The 16,442-nt window shown below is 35.0% G+C and overlaps 2 protein-coding genes and 1 non-coding gene across 3 annotated transcripts; 2 read left to right on the forward strand and 1 right to left on the reverse strand.

Moving 5' to 3' along the window:
• Window positions 1–5,174: 5,174 nt before the first annotated feature.
• Window positions 5,175–8,983, forward strand: LOC145568509 (replication protein A 70 kDa DNA-binding subunit B-like). Its single transcript, XM_081627933.1, has 11 exons — window positions 5,175–5,379; window positions 6,066–6,212; window positions 6,308–6,526; window positions 6,737–6,914; window positions 7,002–7,272; window positions 7,369–7,471; window positions 7,550–7,674; window positions 7,768–7,991; window positions 8,080–8,240; window positions 8,351–8,471; window positions 8,578–8,983. Exons 1-11 carry the CDS (start codon window positions 5,249–5,251, stop codon window positions 8,776–8,778), a joined length of 1,881 nt encoding a protein of 626 aa, XP_081484059.1. The 5' UTR covers window positions 5,175–5,248; the 3' UTR covers window positions 8,779–8,983.
• Window positions 8,984–9,883: 900 nt separating this feature from the next.
• TRNAK-CUU (transfer RNA lysine (anticodon CUU)) lies at window positions 9,884–9,956 on the reverse strand. The gene has a single exon. It is a non-coding gene; the product is annotated as a tRNA-Lys (tRNA).
• A 2,860-nt stretch (window positions 9,957–12,816) lies between these two features.
• On the forward strand, window positions 12,817–14,864 carry LOC145568510 (B3 domain-containing protein REM16-like). The gene is made up of 5 exons (XM_081627934.1): window positions 12,817–13,240; window positions 13,301–13,419; window positions 13,508–13,973; window positions 14,070–14,257; window positions 14,343–14,864. Exons 2-5 carry the CDS (start codon window positions 13,303–13,305, stop codon window positions 14,655–14,657), a joined length of 1,086 nt encoding a protein of 361 aa, XP_081484060.1. The 5' UTR covers window positions 12,817–13,240; window positions 13,301–13,302; the 3' UTR covers window positions 14,658–14,864.
• The last annotated feature ends 1,578 nt before the right edge of the window (window positions 14,865–16,442 follow it).

The following is a 16,442-nucleotide window of genomic DNA, read 5'->3' on the forward strand; positions in this document are numbered from 1 at the left end:
AGTGGGTGGTTCAGAGAAAATAGTGGGTCAAACGGAATTTCAGGAATGGAAATTTGATTCTGGATTATTGGATGTTCCCTTTACAGGCCCAAGCTTTACCTGGACCAATGGTCACAGTAATGGAGATTCGACTTTTAAACGTTTAGATAAATCTTATGCTTCTCATCTTTGGATGTTAGATCATCCATATGCTTCTCTTCTTCATTAGCCTATTCTGTTCTCGGATCACGCTGCTATTATCCTTCAGGAAAAGACTTCTTCTGAAGGTCATCGGCCTTATAGAATTGATAATTGGTGTTTACTTTCGAAGGAGGTGGCAAATATTATTTCCTTAACTTGGTCTCTGGATGTCTCGGGATTTTCTATGTTTTCTATCTCTCGGAAGCTAGAGGGCTTGCGTTCCAAATTGCTTAAATGGTGTATTTCTCATAAGAAGCTCTGGGGTGTTAATTGGAAGGAGTTACATAACTCCCTTTATCCCCTAGCTCAGAAGCTGGATTCCAAGCTTCATAGACATCTCTTCCTCTCCTTAAGAGAAGAAAAAGTTGGTCAATCTCAGACTGCCTATCTCTACTGGAAACAGTGCGCTAAAGTCAAGTGGGATGCTTTAGGGGATAGTCATTCTCATCTTCTTTTCTCTTATGTTCAGGCTCGCTGTTGAAAAAATAAAATTCATGGTCTCCAAGATTCTTCAGGAAATTGGGTTCATAATCAGAATGACGTTCGTAAGGTTATTATGGATTACTTCTCTTCTCTTTACAGTTGTCATCGGCCTTAGTTATCTCTACCAATGATTGGATCTGGAACTTCCCTGTCTCTCGAATAGGGCCAAGAATGATCTTATGCTCCCCTTCTCCGCAGAAGATATCAGGCAAGCTATGTTTAGTATTGATGATTCTAAGTCTCCGGGTCTAGATGGTTTTACTTCGGCTTTCTTCAAATCTCATTGGTCTGTTGTCGGCCCTTCGATAATCTCGGCCATTCAATATTTCTTTCTCCATGGTCATATGCTTCGGGAATGGAATCGCACATTTATTGTTCTCATTCCCAAGGTGGATCATCCCCAGCAACCTTCACAGTTTCATCCTATTGGTTTATGCAACGTTCTCTACAAATGCATTGCCAAGTGTCTTTCTACTAGGCTTCGAAAGATATTACCTTCCCTGGTCTACGACTATCAGAACGCCTTTGTTCCCGGTAGACTTATGTCTGACAACGGCCTTCTAGCCCATGAAATTCTTTCGTTTATGAATTAATCTCGAGGCCTTAGTATGTCAGCTGCTCTAAAATTGGATATGAAAAAGGCATACGATAGAGTTAATTGGGAGTTCTTGTGGCAGGTTCTCCAGGTCTTTGGCTTCCCGCCTTACTGGATTCATTCTATTCGGGCAATACGTCTCTACTGTTTCATACCAGATCTTGGTTAATGGCAATCCAACAAAGGTTTTCAGGCCTGCTTGCGGTCTTCGTCAAGGGGATCCTCTTTCCTCTTACTTATTTGTTCTTTGTATGGAGGTTTTTTCCGCTATGATTCGAAGAGCAGAGAGAGACGACCTTTTCAGAGGAGTTAGAATTTTTGTCATGCTCCTCCTATCTCCCATCTGTTTTTTGCTGATGATTCTCTCTTGTTCTTCCAACCTTGTCCCCAGGCCTGTTCCCATGTTCTTCAGGTAGTGCAACAATTCTTCGATATTTCAGGTCAGATGGTTAATTTGTAGAAATCTTTTGTTCGGTTTAGTCCTAATGTTCCTGATGATTGCCGGGATTATTTAGCCTCTTCTTTACATCTGAAGGCTCTCCCATCTTTGGATTTGTATTTGGGTCTGCCAATTGACATCGGGAGAAGTAAATGTAAAGCTTTCCAACCCCTTGTTGATAAGATTGCAGTCGTTTAACTGCTTTTGCCCCTTTGCGTCTTTCTGCGACAGTTAAGTTGGTGGTCATTAATTCTGTGCTGGTTGCCTCTCTTAACCATGTCCTATCGGTGTTCAAGATCCCTTCCTCCATTACAGATAAAATTAATAATATGTTAGTTCGATTCTGGTGGAAGACAAGCTCTCGTTCGAGAGGCTTAGCTCTGGCTCCGTCTTCCCTCCTTTTTACACTGAAAGGTTTGGGTGGCTTGGGTATGAGGCGTTTGGGTATTTTTAATTCAGCTCTGTTAGCCAGGAAAACTTGGCGTATCATGCAGAATCCTCAACTTCTGGTTACTCGGGTTCTTTGTGCAAAATAACTAATCTATTTACTTTAAATAAAAGTTACAAAAATACTTAACGACACGCAGACCGTATTTAAATTACATAAATACATCACGATGCGCAGATCGTATTTAGAATCTATGGGCCATGCCAGTCTAAATATAGCAATATAATATCATATATTATAAAAGTGCCATATAATAAATCACTCAACATGCTTGTCTAAACTACAACATCGAATGTTCATAATTAAGGCAACGCATTTCCTAATATATCTTATATTTTAAATCATAATTAGATAATGTCGTATATTATTCATGACCAATTATAAAATATCATATATTTTAATTTAGGTATGAGATAGAATCAAATCTTATTTTAATCTAGAAAGATAAATCATATTTAATCTTCCATGATATCCTAACAAACTTAGGAGATTCTATCCTAATATTATTAGCCAATCAAATAATTTTAAAATCAATTATATCCTAATCTAATTATGGGATAATCACATTATTTAAATCAATTATTATCCTTTTGGAATGTGCTCAAAATATCCTAACAAACTTATCCAAAATTAACCACTTTAATTATGGATAATTACCAATTTAACAACTTTAAATATGGATAATATCAAATTTAACAAACTAAAATTGGATAATATCAAATATAGCAACTTTTGAATATTTGATTTTATCCTAAACAAAAGATTTTATTTCAAATCAAAAGATTATATTTCAAAATATTTTATTTTATCCCAAAATAAATTATCTTGAAATATTTTAAAATAAAATAATTAATTTTTTTTATTTAATTAAAATAACTTTTATAAAATTAAATTAAATCAATCCACTAATTAAAATTAAATCATCATTAATATTAAAATTAGGGTTCATCACAAAATTAATCCCAATTTAATTCTAACTCTTAAAATTAATCGATGATCATACATAAAACATTTTTATGCATAAATCAATCCGATTAAAATTATGAAACATAAAACAATTCGAATTAAATCAAAATTAAGCACAAAAATCATATTTTAGGGCTATTAATTTCGAAAAGTTCGAAATTATTAGGGTTAGGGTTCGAAAATTTCGAATGACCTAGGGCTAAAATTCGGTCCTCTGCATGGCTATTTTGAGCATAATTAAATCATATTCAATCAATTCCAAAAATTTAATCACATTAAAATAATAATTGAACTATAATTAAATTAATTTCTCCCTCTTAATTGATTATAAAATTAACATGGACTTTAAATTAACGTATTATTATAATCTAGCGCGTTCATGCAAGAGGGTAACTGATACCACTGTAGGAATTTATAGGTACTATTGCGGAAAAACATGATCATATTCATAAAGCACCTAATCCCAAGATCGCATGCATAACACACAAGACACATAATCATACTTTAGAAGCGTGAATTCCACGTAGCTATTTGACAGGCAAATCAGGGAGAGAATAGAGCCCTAAGCGGTGCTCCTCTACTTGGTTCACGAGCTTCGAACGAGCCGTCCACCAATACTAGATTGGTCGAGTGAAAGGGAAAACCGCGATCACCACCTTTAATGGACAAAGTCGACCACCACGAACCACCGCCGGCGCCGAGGAGGAGGGAAAAACCGTGAGTGAGAGAGGAGTTCGAGAGGGTTGGCTTCGTGTTTGCTAATTAGGGTTTGATCAAACTGATCACTGAATTCAATCTATGAAAACCCTAGGCACTTAGTCTATTTATAATCCCATTATAATTAGACTAAGTCACGAAGCCCGTAACCCCTTCTAAACCTCCCTATGGCTGGCCACCTAGAGTGATGAGGCCCATGATGGGCCTCGTCCTCTAATGCTCAATCTAGGCCCTTTGTGTGACCTTATAGGATCCGTCCAATTGGGTTTTGGCCTATTTTACTAGCCCAAAGATCATTAGTACCTCTAGCTATGATATAATGACGACCCAAATGTATGAACTTAATTATCTCCATAATTTGATCCATTTATATATCTAGTAATTGCATACGATGAAGACATAATTCCTTCACAATATTCGTTTTCGACAAGCGATTTGTTCCCCTATAGCTGTTTTTCAGATTGCTCAAGATTGGAGTCTTCGTAGTTCTGTTGCAAGGAACTTCTCTCCTGTTGTTGTCACTCCGCCTCCTGGCTTTGGTTCCCATCCTCTTTCTATCTATCTTAGGAGATATGGGAACGCTTCTCCGACAGTGTCTGTCATTGTTGATGGTGCTTGGGATTCGAAAGATTACAGGGCAGGTATTGGCTGGTGCTTCTATTATTTGGATACGGGTGTTAGTCTTGGTGGTGCTGTTCGAGCTTGTTTTGCTCTTTCGGCTTCTCAGGCGGAGTTGCTTGCTTGCTTCTTTGCTCTTCGGATGGATCTTCAGCGCGGTTTCTCCCGGGTTCTTCTCCAGACTGACTGCATGTCTTCTCTTTCTACTCTGCGGGACGAAGTCTCCAAGGACATATCCATTGTTTAGATTCATCGGCAACTTCAGGACATCCTGTCTTCCTTTCAAGAATGTCTCATTCAGAAGGTCTCTCGAGACGTTGTTTTTCCGGCTCATTGCCTAGCTACATCAGCTAGGACTCGTCAGCTACTTCACTACTTTTTCTAGTTTTTTTTCTTTTCGAGCTGTCCTTCGTCAAAAAAAAAAAAAAAATGTATACATGGGTTCAAACCCACAATTTATTTTTAATTCAAGTTATATTGTAACTCTAATAATACCCTCCAAAAAAAAAAAAAATAAAAAAAATAAAAAGGGTGAAAAAACTTAAAAAACAAATAGGCGCCAAACCTAAAAATTCCGGGAGAAGCAATATTAATGGCGGTCAATAACACATTTCCAAATTTCAAAATGAAGCTCAAAATCCACTAAAAATGGCGCCATATTTTCTGAATTTACTTCATATTTAATCAACTTTCTCCTCTTTCTTCATTTCCCTCCTTCATTTCTCACTTCTCTCGTCTCTCTTTCTCTCTCCTAAAGCAAACCCTAATTTTTAATCTGATTTCCCCCCTTCTTTTTGATAAAATGGAGGTGAAGACTGTAACCCCAGATGCGATTTCGAAGATTATTGCAAACCCATCTCCTGATTCTTCTGAAGATCTTCCAGATCTTGTTGTTCAAGTCATTGATTTGAAAGCCGTCGGCAATCGTTTCATGTTCGTCTTTTTAACTCTCTTACTTATATTCAGTTCTTTTGATTTGTTGTTTTGGTGTGATTTAATCTGTTGTTTGAATTAGGGTTTTTGAGATTTATTTGTTAATTTCCAACTTTTTGTTCAATTTTTCATTTTAGGCTTTAATGGGTATGATTATTACACATTTTAATAGTTTAATTTTTAATTTGCATACTTGAATTGAATCTGGAATTTTTAGGGTTTTGAAGGTTTGATTTTGTTGATAGTACTCCATCTGCTAATTGCTTGTTAATCCAGTTGATTAGATGTTTTTGACTTAATTGTCATGATCTGTTAAAAAATTGGTGTTAGGGTTTTAGACTTTTAGTTGAACTTTGCTCAGTTGTTTGTTAGCTTTCAGATTTAGTTTAATTTTTCAAGGGATTGATTTAGTTTAGTTATTACACATTTTAATAGTTAATTTTAAATTTGCATACATGAATTGAATCTGATTTTTTTTAGGGTTTGATTTTGTAATGAATGCTCCATCTGCTAATTGCTTGGTAATGCAGTTGATTAATTTGATGTTTGTTGACTTGAATGACATGATTTGTTCACAGATTGGTGCTAGGATTTTAGTTGAACTTTGGTCAATTGTTTGTTAGTTTTGAGATATAGTTTACTTTTTCAAGGGATTGATTTAGTGTATTGTGATGAAAAATTGTTAGGTTTACTGCTACTGATGGAAAACAGAAGTTAAAGGGTATTTTGCAGTCAAGTTTTTCAGATATGGTATCTTCTGGATCTATTCAGAATTTGGGTCTTATTCGTGTTCTTGATTACACCCTCAACGACATCCCGAACAAACCTGAAAAGTAAGCCCTTTGACAATATACTCAATTGTATACTAATGGACTTATATTGTGAACATTTTACTGATATGTGATTGAAATTTCTGAATGGTCAATAGGTATCTGCTTGTGACAAAGTGTGAGTCTGTATCGCCTGCACTTGAGGCAGAGATTAAAGTTAAAGGGGAAAGCGAGGATGGCGGTGCTGCCAAAAGGCAAAAGCAAGAAGTTGATGTGAAAGCCGAGGATACGAAGGAAGCTGCTGGTATTATGCTAAAGCCTAAGCAGGAAATTGTTGCTAAATCAGCTGCTCAAATCATGAATGAGCAAAGAGGAAAGTGAGTAATTCTATCCCCTCTGATTTATGATTTGAACTTGTTTTAGATATGAGCTTGATTTGCAATTGATGATATATATGCATCACGCCTTAATATTGGGTTCAAATTTAATAAGAACTGCTAGTTTTTAGTAAATATCTTTGTTTTGTTTTGGTTATGCATTTGCTTATGTTTTAGCTTAGCTTATTTTGAGTAATTTTGCTGTTGCAGTGCGGCGCCTGCTGCTAGAATGGGCATGACTCGAAGGGTGTACCCTCTTGCTTCTTTGAACCCTTACCAAGGGAACTGGACCATTAAGGTCCGAGTTACTAGCAAAGCAACCATGAGAACCTACAACAATGCTAGAGGAGAGGGTAATGTCTTCAATGTCGAGCTAACTGATGAAGATGTAAGCAAAAGCTACAATGAGTTTAACTTTTTGATGATTTGATTCACGTTTGATTTGGGTTATTCATAAGCATTTTCATGAATGCAGGGTACTCAAATACAAGCAACAATGTTCAATGCAGCTGCAAGGAAGTTTTATGACACCTTCCAAGCTGGGAAGGTTTACTATATCTCGAAGGGAACTTTAAAAGTCGCTAATAAGAAGTTCAATACTGTACACAATGACTATGAGATGACCATCAATGAGAATTCTGTTGTTGAGGAAGCCAGTGATGAGGGAGTGTATATTCCTGAAACAAAGTTTAACTTTGTTCCAATTGATCAGTTGGGTCTACATGTAAATGGAAAGGATGTTGTAGGTAAGAAATGCACAGACTTTAACATCAGTTGTTGATTGCAAGTGCAAGAATTGTACATTATTAATGATTGATTGCTTAATGTGCTTTATGTTACAGATGTTATTGGAGTCGTGCAGAATGTGTCCCCAACAATGAGTATTAGGAGGAAAATAAACAATGAGATGATTCCAAAGCGTGACATAACTATTGCTGATGAATCGTAAGTACATAACTTAATCATCACTTTACTGGTAACATTTGTTGTTTATCAAAAATTTAATATATTGTCGAATTGCAGGAAAAAAACTGTTGTAGTTTCATTGTGGAATGATCATGCGACAACACTTGGTCAAGAATTGCTGGATATGGCTGATCAATCTCCTGTAATTGCCATTAAGTCTGTTAAAGTTGGAGACTTCCAGGGTATGATTTTGAACAGAACTAAACGCCATAATGAAAATACTTAGAGGCTTCAACATAGAGACTAAACTGATTTTTTTTCTGCTCTGATTGTAGGTGTATCATTATCAGCAATAAGCAAAAGTGTACTTAAAATAAATCCTGATTTACCTGAGTCAAGACAGCTGAGGTCTTGGTATGATTCTGAAGGCAAAGAGGCCTCGTTGGCATCTGTGGGTGCCGGTATGACCCCTTCTCCTAATGGTGGAGGGAGATCAATGTATACTGATAGAGTTCCCATTTCACACATCACAAGCAATCCATCTTTGGGTGATGACAAGGTATTGCAGTGACTATCACTTGCGTTCTAATATAAATCAAACCTTGGTTCATAGATTGTTAAATTTCATTTATTTTGTTTTCTGTCAGCCTGTGTTCTTTAGCCTGAAAGCATACATAAGCGTAATTAGGCCTGATCAGGCTATGTGGTATCGGGCTTGTAAGACATGCAACAAGAAGGTTACTGAAGCTATTGGTTCTGGATACTGGTGTGAAGGATGCCAGAAGAATGAAGACGAATGCAACTTAAGGTCTGATCAAAAGCAGTAGAATGAGATTATTTGTACTGTCATTGGTTTATTTCAGCATTTCCCAATCTTGAATTCTTTATGATACTAACCTTCTAAGTTTTATCATTCAGATATATTATGGTAGCGAAAATTTCAGATGCAAGTGGTGAAACATGGGTTTCAACATTCAATGAGCAAGCTGAAAAAATCATTGGGTGTCCTGCTGATGAGCTTGAGAAGTTAAAATCACAGGTGTGTTGCCTACATTTTTACTCAATAATGTCAATATAGTAGAAAAAATGTTAAGTGATGATGTCTTAAATTTTTACTGATACAAATGCCTTTTATTTTTCTTCAGGAGGGAGAAGATAATCTCTTCCAGACTAAACTAAAAGAAGCAGCTTGGGAACCACAAACATTCCGTGTTAGCGTGGCACAAACTGAGTACAATAATGAGAAGAGACAGAGGGTAACCCTAAGAGCTGTTGCCCCGCTTGATTATGTAGCTGAGACAAGTTATTTGCTAGGCGAGATCTCTAAAATGAAAGCCTCTCAGTAGAAATCCTTGTTGAAATTTTAGCAGTAGGTTATGATATTTATATTCTACTAGGGGATGGGTTGGTTATTTTTGTGAATCTGGAGCAATCAAACAGAACTACTTTGTTCATTGTAATATATGCATTGCAAAATTAGCCTAAAACTTCATGTTTTCTTCTTTCTATAACTTTAATGCTAGAGAATAGTGTGCAGTAAGTCTTCTCTAACATGAGTAGCATCTTTTCTGGCCTTGTGAATTGCAAAATGACTTGAATTTTACCATAATTTTGAGCTGTTGATTGTAATTGGTACAAAAATTCTGGTTGAAACAAGGACATAACACATAAGTATTAATACAATGCCATTCGAGCTCCTGTCATAATTTTGAGCATTTCAGAGTTTCTCATTTTCTCTTAATGAAATGTGCCAAGTATACAATCATACCTTTTCCTGGTTACTGAAGTTTGTATTCCTAATGCCAGATTTTAAAGATTATTTTTTTGCTCATAGTGTACTTGTTAATCTGAGAGTTGAATTAAAATGCTAAGGCATCAAATGAAAGCTTTGTTACAATAGCTCTTCGGTTATTCTTCCTAAAGTGCTTACTGAATGCACGAGTTGAAGTCCCTCAGGCTTTCACACTAGTAGTATAGAACTGCAAACAACTGCTCAAAACACGCAAAGACAAAATACAGCAAACCACCTATAAACTGTTGCAACCAAGCTAAGCTTGGTCTAGTACTCTAGTGATATGGATCAAGGTTGGAAGGTACAATCCTCACCAGTGGCACTTTGAGGGTGGGGGATCCCTTACTCTCCCCCCTCACTCTCAAAGAGTCTGACCCGTAAATATAGGACAAAAAAACCGTAAGGGTTGAGGTTCGGTTAGGGTCTTTCTCCTTACCGTAAAAAAAAAAAAAAAAAAAAAAAAAAACCATGACACCAAGCTGATTATCTTTTGAAAGCCTTGTGCTAACTGGAAAAGATATAACCCGAATTTGGATACATGCCTGATCAGAGCACAAGGAGTTCAGCCGTTCAGGGATAGAAGATGAGTAAAGGCGTATAAATTGTTACATCATTCATTGTACCAAAACGAAAGAGGAATGAAAAAAATTAAAAGGAAACGCCCACCGTGGGGCTCGAACCCACGACCACAAGGTTAAGAGCCTTGCGCTCTACCAACTGAGCTAGACGGGCTTCCTGATTACCAACTTACCATTATAAACCTTTAATTATTGATATTAATCAGAATGTTTGCCATACTGGACTATCTATATAACTTTTAATCAGGTTGAACCTAGATTCAAAATTTAAAGCCAAAGTCCAAAGTGGCTAATTATTTACAATAAGTCTAAGCTATATCCATGTGCGCCTATTTTAAATGCAACATCAGCCCACAAGCCCAATTTCAAACACACCCTATTAAAAAGCCTCAAACCAAAATGAGTTCACCCAAAAACTGAGCATATTTTTAAAATACAACCCACTTAACCATCACTTTCAACAACTATAATTTTTAAATATAATTTTTTTTTAAAAAACGTGACTCTTAAATTTAAATTTTTGAAATTTTTTATTTCTCTCTTTGATTTTTTCTCTCTAACAATCAAACACAATTCATTATCTCTCTTAAAAAACAACCATGAATATTTGAGATGAAATGAAAAATCAAACGGATTCTCCCCAAAAAAGGCAATTTTATGTAAATTTCAGTTAATTTTGTTTGAATATTACTCCCTCTGTCCCTTTTTTACATTCCTATTTCTAAAATTACACAGGAATTAAGAAATTTGGAATAAAACAAAGAACAATAAAACAAAGTACAATGGGAATTACAAGACATTAATTGATGTCTTTGAATAAAACAAAGATTAAATAATATTTAATGATGCACATGTCATCAATCCTTTGAAAAAAAAAGGATCAATAACATTTTTTGGTGAAAAATAAAAGGACTAATCATATTCCTCTAAAGTGATGCACATGGATTCTGAATTTTTTAAAGGCATTAATAAGAGTGAAAATGAGAAAATAAGAGTGAGAAAATAGAGAAATTATTAATTACCAAACAAAAAAATAGGGATAATTTGGGATGTTTGGTAAAAATTTACTTACTAAAAAGAAAAGTAGGAATGTAATTTTGAAATACCCAAAAAGGAAAGCAGGAATGCAAATAAGGGACGGAGTGAGTATTCGATACTCTATTGTTCGAAATTTTTTATTAGAATTGTCAAAAAAATTAGTGAAATCAAACGGATACCTTATGTTCACATTCTGAAATGCATATGTTCATATTTTGAATATTTATGTTCACTTTCTGAAATGCATATGTTCATATTTTTTATGCATATGTTCACTTTCTTAAATGCTTATGTTCATATTTTGAATACTTTTGTAAACTTTCTGAAGTGCTTATGTAAACTTTCTGAAATGCATATATTCATTTTTTAATCCATATGTTCATATTTTTTTTTATGTATATGTTCACCTTCTAATGCTTAATTATGTTCATACGCATTAAAAAATGAACCAATGCATATGTTCATATTTTGAATGCGTATGTTCATTTTCTTAAATGCATATGTTTATATTTTTAATACTTATAATGTGTATGTTTCATAATCAATTTATTTTTTATTTCTTCAATTTTCTTGTATTCATAATCAAAAGGCCGTAAATTCAATTTATGTGAATACATGTTCACAAACCTAATCAACTTGATCAAAATTCATTACAAAATAACCACAAAAAAATCGAAATACATAGATCAAATTCATAGAAATAAAACTAAATACAATTACAATTGAATATAACCTAAAAAAACCTAATTACAATTAACAAAACAAAACACTAACCTGGAATAAAAACTAATTCCATAGTAAGCAACAAAATCAATTGAGAAAGTGAAACAAAAGAGAAAAATAAAGAAAACTGAGGAGAGAGAAAATGAAGAACAAAAGAGGAAAAACTGAGATGAATAAAATTTTGATGAAAATTATGATCGAAATTTTGATGAAAATTTTGATTAAAATTATTATAGGAAAGAAAAGTGAAGAGAAAAACAGTACAATCAACTTGTGTTCATCACCTATTACAAATTGACAAATACCCAAAAATTGTATATCAATCACAAATTTAGAAAATGTAACCAATTAAACCAAAATTATAAATTAATAATATAAACTAACTTATATCAACAATCTCTTCAAGATTCCAATTAAATCCATCACGAAACAACGAAAATATAAAAAATGGAGGAGAGAGAATATTTTAATAGAAGAAATCCACTAGTACATAGTATATATGTGTGTTTGGTGTATAAAATGGGGTATTTGATGGTGGTGCAGTCACCTTAGAATCTTAGATGCACAAGGGTGCATCTAAGAATATGCCAATTATTTAAACATTTTCTATCATTAGCTCTTAAATATACTGATATCAAAGGTATACAATTTGATCGCCTGATCAGAGTGATTTTTTTTTTTTTTTTTTTTTTTTTTTTTTTTGTTGAAACCAGATCGGAGTGAAATTAACACTACATATAAAACTTAAAATTAAAGTGGACTATTATTACTTTGAGAACAATTAATATACGGAGTACTCGTTTATACATTTGTCATGTCCCTGAAGGTACTTATAAAGTTATAAGAGTGTTTTTTAGACACTTTCAAGGCAATATTATGGATACTCCTTTGTTAAATAAAAGGGTACTATGGAAATATTTAGGGTAATATTACGTTAAACCAATTCCGAAAACTTAATTTCAAACATATTGTATTAAGACTAGAGGTAAGCAAGATAGGCAAAACTCGATCTTAGACCCGGAATCAGTTAGCTAGAAACCGGCATATAAGGATCCAGATTCGATTCTAACTTGTAATGGTCCATTTTCAAGTTTCAATAATGACAACCATCTAAAATAGAATCTGATACCATTAGTTTTACTAATTAGTTAGCTTCTTTTTTCTATAAAAAAAAAATCTCTCCTAGTTGCATGTATATGGTTTGTATCATATCCTCACCAAAATAGCAGCTGAAAAATCAAACCATACTGCATGTTAATGGCTGCTAGTTATAGGAATTTTGCAGTACAATTCTGCCTAACTTTAATAAATAATAATTGCATGTGCTTCACTCCTTTTTATTTTACATGTCAATTTCATCAAAGTTATTAGTTTGATGCTTTAATTTTACATTGCACTATTCTTTGATACATCAATAATGCACAATTTCCTTATATAGTAGGTGGTAGACCCAATATTCTTAATCATGAATTCATTTTTATCCATCTTCTCAACTTAGCTTTCCTCCTAACCCATCTTCTTTCACAACTTTTTCAAAGGCATTCTTTCTTCAACCTCATACATCTCAGAGCATTTGAAATTCCTTGTTGAACGAGCAATCGTCGACACCAGTTACTGGAAGTCGGAGTCATTTCACGTCCTTGCTCCATCCCCTCATCTTGCATAGAGAAGAAAAAGGTATACTATTAGTACTGTGTTTTTTTTTTTTAGCATTGTTCATTGTGTTTATTACTGCAGTAATGGAGAAGAAATGTGAAGGCTGTAAAATGACGGAGAATTATAAGTATTGGTCTGAGTTTCCTGCAACAAAACACCAATTCTTCAAGGTCATGCTTGGAGATTTCAAGCACCAATTGGTAGGAAAAACTGTTTTGAAAGCTACTGTACTTAAATTACTAATATCAGCTTAATTGATTGAATTTATTTGGTGAACTTTTCTTGCAGAGAATTCCTCGGAAGTTCATGGAGTGTTTCAAGGTGAAACTCTTACCGTGGTGTACACTTATAGGACCGAGTAAAAACAAATGGAAAATTAGACTCTCGAGTACAGGTGATGAAAGCTCATTGGTGTTTTCAGATGGGTGGGAACAGTTTGTTCGTGATAATGGAGTGGAAGAAGCTGACTTCCTAGTGTTTCGTTTTGTTAAAGACTCCTCGTTTGAGGTGTCAGTGTTTGACATGAGTGGTTGCGAGAGAGAGGGTTGTCACTTTTCTTTTAATTCAAATTCAAGGTCAAGAAGAACTTCTTGTACAAGTACTCTCCACATCAACTATGGTAGTGTTGCTAAAGAAGAAATTGTGATTTGTGACTCATCATCAGAGGATTGCTCTTTGTGGGAGGAAGGCGAAGAAGAGACTGAGGATGTAAGTCACGTAATGGAAGAAGAGAGGGAAGGAAGCTCAAGTGAGGGTAATACAAACTAGTCATTCCTCATTCGAGTTTGTATACTGTACATACTGTATTCTGTAACAAATGAAGTAATATGACCAATTGACCATGGTGCAGGAAAACTTCCTCAAAGCCAAAAGTACTTCACATCGAATAGGCGAGATCTTAAACCTGGAGAAAAACAAAGAGCTTCCAAGATGGCTGACTGTTATAGGCGCCTACACATGTTTACAGGGGATAAGAGAGTGTTTCCTGTTTTTCAGATAACCATGCTGCCTACACATGTTTACAGGGGATTTAATCTGGTTTGTCTTCCTATATATATGCAAAATTTGTACAATTTTTTGTCTGTTTCAACATGAATTTGGGTGGATTTTTTTTTGTTTGCAGACAATCCCAAAGAAATGGGCAAAGAAACATATGATCAAGGAGCCTCACGAGGTGGAGCTGCGTGTTCCAGGTTCTACAAAGGGAAGTTGGAGAGTCGGATGCAGATGGACAAAAGGAGGATCTATACAATGCCAACTCAGATCAAAGTGGCCGTTATTTGTGCTGGAAAACAACTTGGAGGAGCATGATACTTGTGTCTTTGAGCTGATTCAGAAGGGGAAATTAGATAATGTTAGAATTCCCATCTTCAATGTCCACATATTTCGCACTGTTGACCACATTGTTCCCTTGACTGTGTCAACGCGTATGGTCTAGCTCCAAGGAAAACAATGCAAGCTCCTATCACCCTTTGTTCTGCTAAAACTTTGAGCAGTGTATTCATGAATACTCTATCTAATTGTGTGTATTTCAGTATTTCTACTAGTGTTGTGTTTATGAAGGGTTTCAGAACCTCAGCTTACTGGTACCTTTGGATATGTACCTCCTCTTTTAACTGATTTTATCTTCAATTCTGGTGGAACTTAGGGCAAATATGTATGCAACTTATATTTGTTCTTTTGTGAAATTTTTTCTTGATGAGTTGCTTTTATCATGTATGTTTATTGTTTTGTGCTGGTTGTACTTGCTGTGACTCTATTATAGCTTTACAGGGGTACTTCTTTGTGCTTAGTTGCTACAGGAATGATACCATTATATTTTTTTGTTAGAATTGAATATCAAGATAGTCTGCTTCTTTTATCAGGAGCCTTAAGTAACCTATGCTAGCTCAATTTGTAGCCAAAAAAGTCATGATTCTAGTCATTAGTACGAAAATGAAAATAAAACACCAACCAATTCTAAAAGCAAAACAACTCAAATTTCTGTAGTTTATAGTAAGATATATATTTGTATATGCTTTCAATAATGAAGAACTAACCTGGTGTATAACTTGACACATTTTTCAATCGACACTAGATGGTTTTGTTCTTCTAGCCTTGCTAATTTGCCACTGCAAGTCTGCAACAATAAAAAACCAGGGCTATTGTACTTATACTGACATTCTGTAAATTGGCAATGTTAATAACACCAAATATATACTCATGAGACTGACAAGCCACAAGCTAACTGGCCTTCAAAACACCCCTCTTCAAACACACACTTACACACGAGCGCATGCACACAATGAGAATCTAGACACGGCTATATGTGTACATGGATGAATCTTAACATTGTGAAACTGTGAATTAATCAGTAAAATTATGTAGCAGGATGCTATGAAAAGAGACAGTCCTCGTCATTGATCAGCTGCAAGTTTTATCATCAATTATCTTTCCAAGATTTCCAACAGACCATGAATACTAAATTGACAGTACTACTTAGCACATTACACATCTTTTACAGGAAGGCAGAACTTCAAACTTTATAACAACAATTACAAGTCACCGGTCAGTACTACTTTCTTAAATCCACAAGGAGGGCTGCTACGTACTTGCATAGCATGGTTATTGGTCTTTGCCATTGCAGAAGTGAGGTCGAGTTCTTAGAGAGGAGATGATTCTAAAATTACTAAAATCTGTTGCATGACAGCCTGCCCTGCTAGCCCTTTCTCCCTTGCAGTCACCAGAACTCTCGTGCCAGCACCTCTGCCTATTCAAATAATCGCTTCCCACCATTTCAATGCCTTCACCTCCTAGATATTCATTACCCAAAATTTCAATTTTCTCTTCCTTCTTTAACGCCTTTTTCTCCTATCACTTTCTTAGTCCCAAGACTCCGCTCCTACTACATGAATTGAATGATGTCTGCTTCTGAACATCTTATTATTGACTAGTGAACAGTTGAGCACATGTAGACGTGTGAGGGGATTATTTAATTTTTCTTTCCTTATGCAAAGGCCCTACTTTCGTCCTTGCCACCATTGTTTTCTTTCTGACTTACTACCACCATAATGCAAACATACAACTTCCTGATGACTGGAGTTCTTGGCAGATATTTTTTTAGAACTCAAGAAATCAAACATACATTTTAAAGCAGAAGCTTCTTTTGCAGTAATTCCTCTTAAATTCATTTTAAAGCTAGGGATGTGCTTTCAATAAAATCAGTAGATGTTTGCACATACTT

The sequence above is a fragment of the Chenopodium album genome, chromosome 11 (assembly GCF_948465745.1).
Source record: "Chenopodium album chromosome 11, dcCheAlbu1.1, whole genome shotgun sequence".
NCBI lineage: Eukaryota > Viridiplantae > Streptophyta > Magnoliopsida > Caryophyllales > Amaranthaceae > Chenopodium > Chenopodium album.

What these genes read in the sequence shown, in the direction of transcription:
- LOC145568509 (XM_081627933.1), top strand. Translation starts at nt 5,249, where the DNA reads ATGGAGGTGAAGACTGTAACCCCAGATGCGATTTCGAAGATTATTGCA. An exon ending in GCCGTCGGCAATCGTTTCAT is followed by an intron (nt 5,380 to 6,065) that starts GTTCGTCTTTTT and finishes AAAAATTGTTAG; the next exon opens with GTTTACTGCTACTGATGGAA. An exon ending in ATCCCGAACAAACCTGAAAA is followed by an intron (nt 6,213 to 6,307) that starts GTAAGCCCTTTG and finishes AATGGTCAATAG; the next exon opens with GTATCTGCTTGTGACAAAGT.
- LOC145568510 (XM_081627934.1), top strand. Translation starts at nt 13,303, where the DNA reads ATGGAGAAGAAATGTGAAGGCTGTAAAATGACGGAGAATTATAAGTAT. An exon ending in GAGATTTCAAGCACCAATTG is followed by an intron (nt 13,420 to 13,507) that starts GTAGGAAAAACT and finishes CTTTTCTTGCAG; the next exon opens with AGAATTCCTCGGAAGTTCAT. An exon ending in TTTACAGGGGATTTAATCTG is followed by an intron (nt 14,258 to 14,342) that starts GTTTGTCTTCCT and finishes TTTTGTTTGCAG; the next exon opens with ACAATCCCAAAGAAATGGGC.